The 15,743-nt window shown below is 38.9% G+C and overlaps 1 protein-coding gene across 2 annotated transcripts in view; it reads right to left on the bottom strand.

Annotated features, from left to right (window-relative positions):
- The window catches only part of TAF3 (TATA-box binding protein associated factor 3), a 109,220-nt gene that overhangs the window by 14,006 nt on the left and 79,471 nt on the right, over positions 1-15,743 (bottom strand). For both annotated transcript variants that reach the window (XM_015866803.2, XM_015866876.3), the window contains exons 3-4: positions 12,841-14,663; positions 8,030-8,112 (exon numbers count right to left, since the gene is read on the bottom strand). In XM_015866803.2, the coding sequence (XP_015722289.1) occupies positions 8,030-8,112; positions 12,841-14,663 (1,906 nt within the window). The remainder of the gene's footprint in view (positions 1-8,029; positions 8,113-12,840; positions 14,664-15,743) is intronic.

Here is a 15,743-nt window from a genome sequence, read left to right as displayed (position 1 = left end):
GCTCTCTCTCCCCAAAACCACAAATATCTTTCTGCAAATGACTCCCACATCTCCCCCCTATTCTTCTCACCATCCTGATTTACAGCTTTGGGTGGTTCATCTTCAGTCTGACAAAACAAAATGGAGCTGGTAGCGTGGTGTCTTGGTATCTCTCATCTTCTTCACTCTCTTATCATAACAAGCTGCTCAGATCTTTGACGGGAAAACCACCAAGCATCATCCCCTTGTGCTGAGTTCTCAACAGCAAAACCAGAAGCTGGTAAAATATGCTCATTCCAGCAAGCACTTTGCAAGCTTTCTCTGTCATTTTCACTGCAAACTGCTCTTTCTTGTCATTTATTCTGGGAAACATTATGGAATGTACAATCTAGAGAAAGCTTATAAATTACTTGTACATCTACCCTCTTCAGTGGGATCCAGGGTAGAATATGAAATTTCATTAACTACTAGAAAACTATGCCATCAATGGGCACAGAAAGCTCTACTATGGTAATTTGTTACAAATTTGTAACTTGTTACCTTGCAGGCTCTGTGTAGCTACAACTCAGCTGCTCAGAGAACAGCTCTACTAAACTCAGGTAGGAGCATCTACTCTTGCATCTATGGAAGGTTCTCCATGGACCTCCTGTCCATGTCCAGCTCTAAGGAACTAAAATACATATCTTTTAGCCTATACAGCCTACTCAATTTTGTGTGAAAACTTCGATATAAAAAAAGCAAATCTAATAAAGACAACAACAAAACAGCGTTAGGCTCCTCTGGTAACCTTCTATCCAGGCAAAGCCTATTTTTTAAACAAATGCCCATTGACCTTCCATTCGTTCACAAACATTTGATCGATTTATGTCGTGTTTTATAAGGGTACATCCATTTACACAAGCAATTCGCTTATGTGTCTAAACTTGCCTGAAACATCTTTTTCTTTAATTGAGGTATACAGTATATATATATATATATATATGTATTTAATTTTTGAGTAATAAGCCGAAAAAGCAAAGAAACTCCAAGTAAGTTGTTTTTGCTTCCTAATGACTCAAGCCTTTTTAAGGATTCACTTCTGAATTCACCACCCGACGTGGCCAGCAGCAAAATGAAAATAATTTATTTGCCGCAGCCTACCATCTACCATCAGCTGAATGAATAATTAGTCGGGGTGGCTTCTGTAATTAGAAAAAAAAAAGGAATAAGGAACAGCTAAGGACTAAATCTGAATGTTGGAAACAACTCACGCTCCAAGAAGAAAAAGACTATTCTAGATCAACTTCAGTAATATAAACTGATTATTTGTTTCTTTTGGTAAAAAGGATTCATTATTGGTTTTTTTTCATTTAAAAGTTGCAATTCTGCAGCAAAGGAGAGGCTGAGGAACCTCCAATGCAGTGAACAGGACTTTTGGATGGATGCAAGACCACACATGGGGATTTCACTGCAGGATTGGGGCCAATATGTTACACTCAAACAGAACGATCAGAAAAGGGATATGAATCATACCCAGAAGAATATCTCCATTAAAATCCACCCAGAATTTAAAAAGGCACTGAAAAACCAGTCCTCCAGCTCTTATAATTTAACAATTATAGAACAGAAAAATGCGTGTCTGTGTACACACACACAAACACACACGTCCAAAGATTTATGAGAGCTGCAAAGATCACTGGAATTCCTAAAGAACATCTCTTGGAGAGGAGCGAGATCATTTGTCATCACTCTGACTGCTCACTTAGGTGGTCTATTGATCATATCAAAATGATTTAACCATTACACACTCTGTTCCACCTTACAGCAAAAGCTGTGTTGGCACCCAGAGCGTTAGTTCTGTTAACACAGTTAACTCAGTCTTTCACTGCTTAGTGCTGAATTGTAAAATAATTGGGGCTGCAATTAGTACTGCAATAAACAAGAGACTTTTCACTGCCTGGACTCTATTGTTAAGTTTTCCCAAACAGTGGTTCACCCTTCTACATTTTTCTCTCTGAAGTATCACTTCTTCCCTCCTATTTAATTCTGCAGTAAGTTCTCCTTCAGAGCTTTCTGTTGAATAAGCAGAGTCTTGCAGGGTAACGAACACCGTCCACAGCTGTGTCCCACAATAGCCCCATGCTGCTTGCATTACATCTTTTGGAGGATTTGGTCACGGTGCCTTAATTGCTACAAACACTGCTCTTATTCATAAAAACGTGCGGAAGGAGGGGCTTCCAGCAGGATTCCTTTACCTGTTTCCCCACCACAAAACAGTGAAATAAATGGAATGGGTCATGAGCTACTTGGATGGTAATGCAAACCTATGGCTTGACAAGTCAATAAAAAGCCAATCCTTTCCTCTCTAGCCACACATTGGGAGCCAAAGCTAGAGGCAAACTATTTGGATACATCTACAAAGGGAGTTTAATGGACCCCATTATTCAGTTACCGTGGGCAAACACCACGAAGACAGTCATCTAAATTATCAATATCTGAATGGCTTTCTGCTAAATAGCACCTGGAGTTCAAAAGGTGGTTTGTTTTTTCATAAGGCCTTGTTTATCCAAAAGAGAAAAACCTTATTAAAAATGGAAGCTCATGAATATCCACCAAAGACGATACTGTACGAATCAGATGTATTCTTAAAAACTACATATGGCAGGATTATGATTTAATTGAAGCTAAGAACAAAGCCATATCTTAGATATCCAGCTTTTTTTCATATCTCCCAGAGTGTTTTGAGCACTTACCATAAAAAGCACGTTTGTATTTCTGCAGTAACTACAGATCCCCAGCAAACTCTGGGGAATACCAACCTTGCCTAATTTCTCGTCTTTAACCAGCTCAATAAAAGCTGTATCCATAGAACTGCTAATATCACTTCTCTCCTCCTTTGGTCCAACTTACCTTTTTTTAAAGTCTGATTTTGTACATGTATGTGTTCCCCCCAGAATTTAATCTCTAGAGAACTTGGAGCTCAATTACAACCCTGTGCATGGCAGGGATGTTGGAACTAGATGACTGTCAAGGTCCCTTCAAAACCAAGCCATTCTATGATTCAATTCTTCTGCAAATTAAACTTGCTGCAGATAGGAGATGCATATTTTAGGCAAGTGTTTTAGGATAACGTTACCCTATAACAAAGTTGGTGGCACTCTGCTGTAGGTGAGATGGTAAAGTTTTACATGAGTCCAAAAAGAATGAATAAAGAACTGTTTCACTGGAATTTTGTTGCTCAACCATGGCTGCACTTAAAATAATCAATTCTTAAGCAAGCAGAAACAATGACCCAACCCACCAACGTATGAAAAACAAGCACCTCCAGCAATCCAGCTGTGTTTCAAGTAGGGTTATAGCATCAGCATCATGCCATTTTCTCAAGCTGCATTTCCCTTCAGGCTCCTACTTTGTAAGACATGTATCATTTTGCCAACTTAGAAAATTATGCGTTATTTTTGAACCTTATTGTGGTGTAGGTCCTCAGATGGATCAATCACAGAAACTCAGTGTAACAGAACACAAAACGACAGGACAGGCTTCCCTTTGGTTCTCAAAGAATACTTTTGGGTCACCAGTATCTCACAGAGGGATCACATCCTGTGCTCACAAAATCATTTAGTCTATATTGACACTTGGCTTTCAGATATTCCACAAAGGATGTCAGCTAGTGACGTTGGTGGCATTTTTGTTATGGGAATATTATGCCATTGAGAGAGCCTCCCAAAGTACTTAAGTTAGGCCTTGGACCGATCACATCCTAGCAAGTGATAAAAATCTTTGGTGGAGTCAATTCAATATATGGGAAAAAAGCTTCTCTCTCTTAATCCCTTTAGGATTTTATTTTCAAGTCCACGAATTATTTAATACATATTTTTATAGACACACATATCTGAGTGTGTGTGCAGTTTTTTGGAGAAGGTTGTATATATGCTGACATTAAAAATATGCAAGACAAGGGACACTTTATTAAGAGCAGCAGGCCAGATTTGTGAGTTAAACACTGTTAAAATATCTATCTTCGCCCTGTTCATGTCTGCTTTCCAGGTTCTCTACTGATTGCAGAGCTATGATACAATGCAGCAAGAGTCTGGAGGAAAAGCCTGATATTTTAGCATTAAGTTCAGAAACTTGGTTTCACAAACACACATAAACATACACTTCCCTCTCTATATAAATGCATATATATATGTATGTATATATACACACATGCATTTGTATGTACATATGTATATATAAAGGCACAGAAGCACTGAAACAATGGCTAATGAATGGCACCCTGCTTTGTGGCCTGGTATTGTCAGAAGTCATGTGTTTTTACTTAAAAATCATATTTAAATGTAGAATTTATCTGAAGTATCACAAATTACATACATATTTTTGCTTAAGTTTACATCAACTGTGGCAGTAACTGGAATGTCAGCACCCCAGCAATAGATATGCCTTTTAAAAACTTATGCGTATGAAACCTGTGTGCGTGAAAGCTTTTAAAAGTTAGGTGTACGAAATGATTTATGCTTAGGAAAAATAATGAGACAAAAAGAAATCATGATGCAACTGAATAAAAGAATTCTGCTCATCATCTGCAGATGATTTGAAATTGAAACAACGATAGCAGCTTTGTGCTTTTAATTTTTTTTTTACTTAAAAAAAAGATAGCATCTCCAGTTCCTTCCTATACTAACTCAGTTAGCAATCTTCTACCCTGATAACACTGGGGTGGAAAAAAACAGTGAAAAACCCTTCCAACATATCGTTCAAATCATATCTAAAAAGGTGGTCATAAATATTTTAGAACCCAAGCAAACTAATAAGAGTTTGGCCCATTAAGGATAAGATCTTTTACAACAAATTAAATAAAACAATTTATTGAAGCCTGGACTTGAGATAAACTAGATTTACTAGCTGACCCTTTATTCATTTAAAGAACAAAATTAGCTCTAATTGCATTAGAATGGAATCCAGTAAATTTCTTCTAATGTGGCATCCATGCAAGTATTGCTGTAATTGTTTACAACTAAGATGGAAATGCTTTGATTATAATCTACTTTCTTCTTGTTTTACTGCACAGTTAAAACCCTCCCAAAAAACACTGAACTATAACATTTTTTGTTACATTGGTCCCTCTGTCCTTAAGGAATAGCTACATTTTCATGTCAATTAAGCTGACATTACTAATAGCCATCTCTTTTGAACTGATGTGTGTTGGAAGAGTATTTGCATGCTGGACAAGTTTGACTAACCAGTATGTATTTGTATTCATAGAAACAATAAAGAAGGAGACTCCTTTGTCACAATCAGCATTGCTTTCTACACTGGTCCAAGCAGAGGAGCTCAGAAGCAACAGAACTGGAAACTGCTCCAGTGCAATGTCATTTTCCTCAGCACTGCAGTATTTAAACTTGTGCTGCCAGCATTCTGCTGCATCTACATATAGATCTGAGTTTCCATTTTAACTGCCATTCAATACGATATATTTTCTTCAGATCCTTGATATTAGGAAGAATATCTTCACACAAAGGATAGTCAGGCATTGGATCAGGCTGCCCAGGGAAGTGGTGGAGTACCCGTCCCTGGAGTCAGTTAGGAGAAGCAGATGCAGCACTAAGGGACATGGTTTAGAGTTGGTGTTGGTAGTGTTAGGTGATGGCTGGATTTGATGATCTTCGGGGTCTTTTCCAACCTAAATGATTCTGCTGTTCAATTACATACTCTAAGTACATTGTTTTGCATGAAGTTCCCCAAGAGAAACCAACCTCCAGCTGAAAAGGTATTAAAGTAACTCTCAACCCCTCCCAACAGCTTTTCCTTCTAGCAGAGCAAACTGAAATAATTTATTATTCAGTTTTTATTCATCAATTTCATCAAAGATTCTGACACTTTTCTATGGCTATTCATAGTAATTTAAAATAATCTCACGCTAGTAATAAACTCCAGAGGCATCTCAACTGACACACAACAATCACCCAATACTCATCATCAACACAGATGAAATGTAAGTTTAACTTCCCCCTAATACAACGTATCACAAAAGCATAGCTCTTGGTTTTGTCCCTTACCAGCTATGTAAAAGGTTTATGAACCTCCTGTGTTTGGACAACTAGTAACTTGAAATCCAGGTGGCAGAGATTTCTGGTATTATTTCAACAGCCCAAGCCACATATGCAGTGCATTGTCTCAGAGCTTCACATAATGATCACTTCTAACAATGATCACCACATACGAAAACATGCTCTGAGACCAGGTTAAATATTAATTGCTTAGGATGAAAGCAAAAAGATTATCTGGAGTTGGGGAGCTCCCCTGCAAGCTCATTAGACACTGGATCAACATGCAACACAAAACAATTCCCAGACCCAGAGCCACGTGGTATAAACTGTGTTTGCTTCTGTTTCAGCAAACTCTTCTTCCTGGAATTTGCCTGGGAGAACTATGACAAATCCTAAAAGCTCCAACAAAGCTCCAACAATTCTTGCTTACCATTGTTTAGAAGATGCAAGTGGGTGATACAGCCATCACACTCAGATTATGTTAAGGGGGTTCATATAGTAGGCATAGAGGGGAGATATTTAAGGTAGGAAAGGAAAACAAGTATGCAAATAGAGATGGAGTACTAAAGACTGAATGTGTCTTTAGTGAACAACTCATTTGGTTATGTAGCCTAAAGCAGTAGCAAGGACAAGCATAGAGTGGAGGAGATGAAGCCTCCCTGCTATAATATGGCTTCAGAGCTACAATCTAAAAGATCTGCCTTGAAAACATGACTTCTTTTTCTTGATATAAACACTTCCACAATCCTTGAATAAAAAACGTTGAAAGTATCCATAGCTCCTCAAGAAGGAAAATGGATTTACAGGTTTCAGATGCAGGACAGATAACTTCTGAAAAGCAGGATCTTTCATACAGTCTGAGCACAAAATATTCAGATCATACTCAGATATTGTGAAAGGGAGAAAATAGAAATGGTTAATGTGCCTAGAGAGAACAGGAAAAAGTCCTGATACTTAGGGTGGTTTCTCATACAAACCAAGAAATCCCATAGCAACTTCACACCAGTATAACTCACAACTTGCCTGCTGAGTGAGATAGGGGAAAAAACAGAATAATCATCAAAGATGCCACTCGACTTATAACACAGGAAAGTTAGTGATTAGGAGGTTTAGTTCAGAATGGCTGTAAGGGAGAAGCAACTAGATTAGCAATATTTAATAGCATGAATGGAAAGAAAAAATCTGTTTGGTGCTCATGTTTGCCATCAGACATAAAAGTATACTCTGCACAACTAAAAAAAAAAACATTGAAAAAACCCAATTAAAGGAAAACACAAGTCAGGAGCAGCCTATAAAGCCCAGTGATGCTTCATTTCCTCAGCCTCTACAGCATAAGCAGGTGGCTGTATGATCTGAGAGTAGGGATCAACCTATTTATGGTCATCAAGTACTAAGTAACTATTATTTGTATGACAACACCCAATAATTAAGGAGCTAATGAACAAACATTTAAAGTGTGTTTGGTACGCTCAGAAATAATCAACAATTATAATAAAATTGATGTGTATGCAGGCATTTCAATTGTTATGTTTTAAAGCGTGAAACAACTGTTAGCTGAAATGCATTATGAAACTGAGCCGTAGGTTACATTAGGGATGCCTTGCCATTATGGAAGCCTGGCTGAATGTCACTGGAGGCAGCATGTGAGTCTTAATGGAGTCATAGAATCATTACTGGGAAATGCAGTAGGAAAATGATGAGTTCTACTTGCAGAGCAGGACAAAAAAGGCAAAAAGTTTCTACTGGTAAGTGTTCTGCTTGAGTTTTCATCAGAATGGTCAAAAGACATCACCGAATGATAGAATGGCTCACTCTGAAGGGGATCATCAAGTTTCCAACTTCCATGCCATGTTGCCAACCACTAGATCAGACTGCCCAGGATCCCATCCAACCTGGTAATGGCTGTATGAATGTCATTTACCACTAACATTAAAGCATTTCCAAGTGAAAGTAAGAGCTGCTACACATCAGAGACAAGCAACTGTGTAAGGCTTATTGTAGATGGCTTATTTTGTACTTACATCTTGTCTTGGCCTGCACCCACTCTTAGTGTCAGCCGAGGAATAACTGGTGATGGAGCTGGAACAACTGGTTCCACCTTTATCTGTGCAAAGGAATAAAATCACCAATCAAAGACTGTAAAGAGATTCCCAAAGAATATTAATTACATGAAAGCACTGATAGATTTAACCAGACTATACCAGCTCAATTAGACAGACTTATGACTGACTGATCACTGTTCTCACACTTCATGCTGCACTGTTGATGGTCACCCCTTGTTGGGAGCAACACAGAAATATGAATTCTAGACTAAAAAGTTATATTGAAATTTCACTGTTCGTAATAGCTCACACTTTGTTAAGAAGCCTTACTGATTTAGTATTTATCTAAAGGGACAAAAAAACCAGCAAACCATGACACGAAATGCTTTGACCTCAGTGCTCAAATCAAATTGTTTTCCTGAGATATACACTCAAGCAGTTAGTATCCAGATTCACCACATAAATGAGACTCTGATCAAAATCAGACGAGGAGGAGGCAAATGAACCACTAGCATCAGCTCCGAATGCTTCACATAGTGCTTACCCACACAGGTGTAACAGAATCACTGATTTTTAATGGATTTCAGTTAGGTTTCTAATGGCTGTTTTTCAGATGGAAAACAGATGGTCTGTTTTCCTGCTTTGGTAGACTTAGACCTATTGAAAATGTCCTTAAACACTTGGAATTAATATAATTATTGACTTCTATTGAGCTAACCAAAGCCACTGCTTTGCAACACCTGTACAGCATCCTCTCAGATTTTATGTGTGAGACTGATGATTTTCTATATATGAGTTGCTCAACTTAACCACAGATATATGAGAAGTGTATATACGTTATATATAAAGAGAGAGATTGACCTCATTTTGAGAACGTGCATCATTGTGCTTAATAAAATAAGAACGTAGTGGAATCTGGTCTGAGAACTTGAGAGACAAAAATAGTACATATACACTAAATGGAAACCCGAGCAGTTCTCACTGGGAAGAGTCTGTTTTAAAATTGCTTTCCTAAAGAAAGACACAATCAATTCAAAGCACAGAAAGCAGTGCAGGAGACAGGAGGCCAGAGTGGAAGGACTCAGTTAGGGCTTGGAAATTACCCTAAGAGCACTCCATGGATATGTATTAGTCTGCTTTACAGGTTACTTTACCCTCCATTTTTGTGTTTATACAGAACAGTTTTTTTGTGATGTCATTCCCCTGCAGTGCTGCAAGCTTTTTCCTCTGGAGCTCCAAATGGCTGGAATGATTTCACTGCTTTCTACTACTACTTTCTATAGCTAAGCCCTTTAACTGCTTTCCTGGCACCCTAAACTGAACAAACCCTAAACAGGACAAACCCTGGGTACAGGAGGCTCGGACACGTGGCTCTGCACTGATTATGTACTGTCTCATAGGTTTCTCCACATTCTTTTCTGTTGTGGCTATTCCAAATGTGAAACTTCCTAGGACTTTCCTTAGCACTGAAAGACACCCACCTCATTAGTCCTTTGTATTAAGATCTCTGCATTACTCTTTGCATATCAAAAAGAGGTTCTAAGCAACGGTGGCAGAAGAAAAGCACATAAAGAAATTCCCTATGCCAGATACCAAAATCATCTGCTTTGAGAGAAAGCTGTGCTCCACAAGAATCCAAACTCCTATCTTTTGATACAAGAGAGGAAGGGTTAGCATGGTTGGAACAGAGGGAGAACTAAGGAGCACTGATAGGTGTATTGTAGATACCGCGGCCATGTTGTACACCAGTTAGATTTTTACTTGCAAGTAAGAGGAGTTTATGTGGGGACAGCACTGGCAAGCTCTATCTTGATGCTAGGATAGCTCCATTCCTCACGCAGCAGTTCCTCGACTACTTTAGTTTACAGCTCAGGGTATTAAGTTTAGCTGGAACTGGGTCAGCAGCTGTCTTACGAGCTGCTCAGTCATTCCTACAGCATGCCTGGTAATCTCCAACATATAAGCAGGGTGTAATTGCTTCAATTGTCTGCTTTTAATTTGGTAATGCATGCAAGACAGCACCCATGCTCCCAGGCTCCTCTGCAAGCGTTACCCAAATTTCCTCTTCTTCAGCCATCAGCCTGACCTCTTGCAGCACACAGCTGGTTTACTTTCAGTAGAGTACTTGGTGCTGCTCTGAGTCTTCCTATCCAGAAACTTGGGACAAAATAACAGGGAAAACTTTGCAATATGCTTGAATTCCCCAACAGGATGGGTTGCGTGCTTACATAATAACTAAACTACACGAAAAATATACAGAAATGTTACCATGGATTCTTACGCAGAGTTAGCTTTTTTGTTTAAGAATACCACTACTCGTTAAGGACTGAGTTATGTAATGACTGAGATTCTGCAATGCCCATCAGCTGCTCTCAGCCCACAGATCCAACCTTCCAGGTTGTGATTCTGCCTCCGAAGCTCAGCGTCCGAGCAGTAACTTGATCATTTGCTCCTGCAGCACGACCGCTGGCTAAATAAGTCATTGTGTGAACTAAAAGCTAAATTAAGGAAACATGTACTTTTAGGGGTTAAAACGAAAGAGCAGCATTCTGGAGTAATACTGGGAATTGGGGCCAGCAGAAGAGCATTTACAGTGGATTACTAAGCTTCCCAAATCACCAAAGAGGTAAAGTCCAGCAATATAAGACTCCTTTGTAGCTAACTAAAAATACATTGTCAGTGGATTTGTCCAGTTTTATGTATAAGCAATACTTCTTTCACCTGAACTAATACTAGTAGTCATATAAGCCCCTTATTGCCATGTGCTGCATTTTTTTTGCTAATCTTCAAGGATTTAGCTTCTTTGCCACATACCTCAGGGCACCAACTGATAAAGCTCTAACTCTCCATTTTTCCAGGACACCAGCAGTGCGGCCTTGCAAAAAATGAAAATCGCTCAAGAGATTTAAAGGAGAAATTTATTTTTAAAATCCTGACGACTTGCAGCAAAGAGGTGGATTTTAAAAAAGCTTATCTATCAAAAATCAGTTTAAATTTTAATTCTATCTAGGGACTCTTTCATGCATTCTAGCTTTAAAGTTTATCTTTTGACAGGGACTTTTTGCCAAGGTAATGGGCAGCTTTGTCAATTTAATTTGTCCAAGTTTTTATTGCTGTTGGACTCCTTTTCCTAATACATACAATGTTCGGTCTCTATTGAAGCTTTACCAATTTATATTTGTTTGTGTAGCTTTTATATTGCTCTAAAACAAATTAGATGGGAGAGATTTGGGGAAGAAATGCAAAACAGACAAAAACCAAGCAACTTATCTCTATTTTATATATGTGTACTTAAAGAGAAACGTCTGCAGAAATTCTCAGTGAGATACTGACAAAATGCCTTGAGCGTGAGGGGCAGAGAGAAAGCTGCCATGTAGACAAAAGGAGGAGTCCATGCAGCAGCTTTGCTGCAAGCTAAAATTCAGACATTAAATTAACAGGGACAGCCGGAGCACCACCCTGTCAATCACTGATTCATCCATGGCAGACAAATGTTAGTTTTCCAGATCACCTGGATTCTGCACTGAAAATCCGTTTTCCAAGTTAAAAAGCTGGTATAAGTTTTGAAATCATCATTTTGTTTCAAGTCTGCAAGACAGCACACCAGGGTACCATCCCTCACAGCATCGAAAATGGATAGTGAGGAATATCCCAAGTCTGAGCTTGTACAAAGTGAGTATTACACTCAAAGCAGAACGTAAAGAGTATCTCTGTAAAACCAGAATGTAAGCGGTGCTTCCTAATGCTAAGGATAGAGATTTAAGAAATCCTGCATCCAAGGTTATCAGTATCCAAGACAATCTCTTTCTTTTCTGCTCTTTTTTTTTCTTTTAGTATTAACAACTGAATGCACAATATAAGTTTAAGTGACAAAAAGTACAGCAAACCTTGAATTAGGGAAGTCATTTCTAATGGGATTTAAAATCAGATAACATGCAAATATGCTGGTTTCATTTTTTATATATTAAAGATATTCTCAAGATTAGGTGATATTGGAAAGAAGGAACTGTCTGTGGCTGACATAAACCAGTAAGAGCTACAGGAGAAGAAGCAGCTCAGTCCATTTGAAAGTCAGGTCTCTTCCATCTCAAGCTTAAAAATCAAAACACAAGGTGATATTTGAACATTCAGAATATGCATTTAGACTACAGGTTGAAAACAATTTTCTTACTTCTGTCTAACTGGAGCATGAAGGCTGAGGTCTTCCTAATAGAGGATTTGGTAGCTCTACTGGTACACAAATGATGACTTATTCTAGGGTGGTCTGCTCCTCATTTATGGCCATCCAGTGACCTACAGACTTCTACAGGCTTTGAAACAGTAGACTTCTAGAAACTGTATTTGAATTTTATATGAAAGGCTGTTGGCCTCACTAGAGGAAATCCACAGAACAAAATTTGGGCATTGCAACAGAGCATACATTTGTTCTGCATTTTGCCACTGAGTGTAAGTCTTGGCTTTCCAAAGCGAAAAGTGAGTTGAGGAAAACCAGAAATCTCACGTAAAACCAAACCAACCCAATTCAAACCAAAATCAAGGCAAGATCTCATATTCCAAACTCACAAAATTGAGCTTCTATTCTTTTGCCTCCCAAAGAAGTAGGGTAATACCTGAAATTTCTGGGGTGCTTCTTACATTGAAGCAACAAACAACACTGGTTGTTTGTTTGTTTTAAAGTGTATAAAGTCTGTGATATCTTCTGTATCACATATGCTTCTCAGCAGCAAATTCAGGAATCCATGTGCACTTTTCATACAATGATGCCATCTCAACTCTTTTAAACAACTCACCTTTTCATGTTTATGTTTCTCTTTTTCTTTCTCCTTCCTCTCTCTTTCCTTCCTCTCCTTTTCCTTATCCTTCTTTTCCTTTTCTTTGTCTTTCTCCCTTTCTTTCTTTTTCTTCTTCTCTTTTTTGTCCTTCTTCTTCTCTTTTGGTTTTTCTTTGTCCTCAAACAACTTTTCAGGAAGCATAGGAGACAAGGAAGGTAACATGCTGGGAAGCCTCATGGCAGTTGGTGTGCTGAACAAGGGCAAAGACATTTCTTTGGGAGGTAACACAAGAGGTGCTGATGGGGGCTTTATCTTATCTTCCTTACTCTTATCTTTAACTTTCTCTTTGTCTTTCTTATCCTTGTCTTTTTTACCTTTCTCCTTCTCTTTCTTCTTATCTTTATGTTTTTCTTTCTCTTTTTTGGTATTGCCATCTTTCAACTTTACTTTTGTGTCAGCATCCTCAAAGTCTTTTAGTTTGAATTTATAGGGATCATGTTCATCATCTTTGAGAAGTTCCTTCCACTGAAACTTCGCCTCCTTGTTTCCTTCCTTGTCTTTATCCTTCTCTTTGTTTTTTTCCTTCTCTTTGTTTTTCTCCTTGTTTTTCTCTTTATCTTTTTCCTTTTGTTTCTCTTTCTTCTTCATTTTTGTCTTCAGCTCTTTCTTCAGTTTCTTTTTCACTTCTACAGAGGAAGCCAACTTGGTTTTCTCCTCATAGACTTTGAGAAGAGGTTCTGGAGTTGGCGGTGAAGCAGAAGGAGAAGAGAAGTAAGTGAAGTTTGCAGGTGGATTAGAAGGTGTCCCCATGTTTGCCTTTCGAATGACTTCATCAATTGAGTCATCCATTGTCCATGAAATGTCTGAACTTGAAGTCCCACCTGATGGAGGTATCGGAGTTGCTCCTGCCTTATTAGAACAATTAGCAGAAACAGAAGGTTTAGGAGTTGGAGTTGTAGTCTCTGAAACAGAAAGTCTTTTTGGACTGGTAAAAATTTCCCCTTCTGACTCAGAACCAGAGGAAAACTCAAAGGGATCGGGTTCTCGTTCAGCACATGCACGAGCAATCACAGCATCTATTGAATCATCAATAGTCTTGTCCATCACTGGTAATTTCTTAGTCTGGTTTTCAATATTTGGCTTGGTCACAGGCTCAGGTGGTGTCTGTCCTTGTTTTACTTGAATGTTTTCCTTTCCTATTTTGTCACTTAATGCAGCCAGAGGGGTTCTGCTTGGTGTTTCAGGTTTAACAGGTGGCGGGGGGACATGAACGGGAGCCTTTGGACTTTTGGGACTTTTGGGGCTCTTGGCGCGACCTGGTGACTTTTTTTCTTTGGATCCAGTTTTTGGTGAACGTATGGGACTTCCAGCAACCACTGGTGAGGGGGTAGTTTTAGGTGATTTTGTCTTTTGTCCTGGAGAACTTGATTTGGACTTTGTTTTGGGTGCAAGTGGCTTTGACTCTAATGTCTTGGGGGCTGGCACTTGTGGTTTTGCAATGGGAGCCAACATTGGTGGTTCTGGTGAAGGAGGGGCTAAGTCTGAACTGTCCTGAACATGAACTGGAGAAAGCATCGGAGGTACTTTTTGAGTATTTATTGAGCTAAGAGGCTCACGTGGTTCCAAAGCTCCATCCAGAGCGTCTCCTTTAGAAACAGACAGTTTTGGTCGTTTCATGGGTGGAAATTCTTCAGCATCAGGACTTTCTAATGTTCTCTTGCTCAAGTAATTTTCATCATTAATTGCCTCGTCCTCTTCCATATCTCCTTCTTCTTCCAGTGGTACCTGCATGGCCTCTGCAGATGTACCTCCATCTGTTGGTACTTGTTCCTCTTCCTCTTCTGTAACAAAGAACATTTTAAGAAAGCATTAGGGATAATTCAAAATGTGTTTTACAGAAACAAAAAAGTATCAAAAGTTCACATGCATTTTAGCTCTCATATGTTACCTCCTACATTAACTGTCCTTAAAACCACTTCATGCCAGTCTACTTGAAAGAAAAGTGAGGAGCTTCTTCTGGATCATAGCATCCACTATGTGTACATGTAAGTAAAATCCACTGGAATTAGTGGTCTTGTTTAAATATCGTAGAATTTTGATGGCGAATTAACTACTAGGAAGATGTCTTCCTAAACTGGATTTGTTTTTCTTGAAGTGGCTCAGCTAGAAGCCATGGACTGAATTTTGTTCAACCTGCCAGGTTCTGTTTCTGATTCACCTTAAGAGCTTGCTGTATGGTACACTAACTGTTACGATTACATGGGAGCACCCCTGTGTCAGCATGTGTGTGTGCTGGTTTGGATCAGGAGCACAACTTTGAAATTCATTGCCCCATCACCCTGTTTTTTTGCATCATTGAGCAATTCTGGAGGACATAAGCTGGATTCCTGCTTTACTGAAAGCGAAATGAAAGATATGCTGCCAAAAGAATACACCTAATGCTTGAGTTGCAAGTAGGCACTTAGGCTATGGGACCAAAAAAGCCAACTTTTTGAAAATAAAACAAATTCCGAAACATGAACGGTTATGAACATCAGGCACTATTTCAAGCCATCATGGACATCTCACATATGGCTGCTCTGCTTTTGATAAATCATTTTGTTTTTCAATTCCAATTACTCAATTTCTCCTACATGTACCACCATCTTCAGTCTCACATGTGTCATATTAGGGTGTAGAGAAGGGAGAAAATTCACTCAATATCTCCCAGAAAATCCATGGCAAGTTTGAGAATGAGAACCTCTGATCTCCTGAACCACAGCCAAGCACTTTATCCTCTTGGCTACACTTCCTCACTTTTAAAATGGAATTATTTAAGCAGGAAAAAGGATTCTAGGTCTGGAATAAGAATGTCCGCACGGGAGTTAAACTGACACATTTACATTGCTTGTAATTACGTCATTACATCCATGCTGGTTACA

The sequence above is a fragment of the Coturnix japonica genome, chromosome 1 (assembly GCF_054131305.1).
Source record: "Coturnix japonica strain WE chromosome 1, WE-NBRP24, whole genome shotgun sequence".
NCBI lineage: Eukaryota > Metazoa > Chordata > Aves > Galliformes > Phasianidae > Coturnix > Coturnix japonica.
The sequence above is the reverse complement of the archived record's forward strand: the minus strand, read 5'-3'. Positions and strand labels throughout refer to the sequence as shown.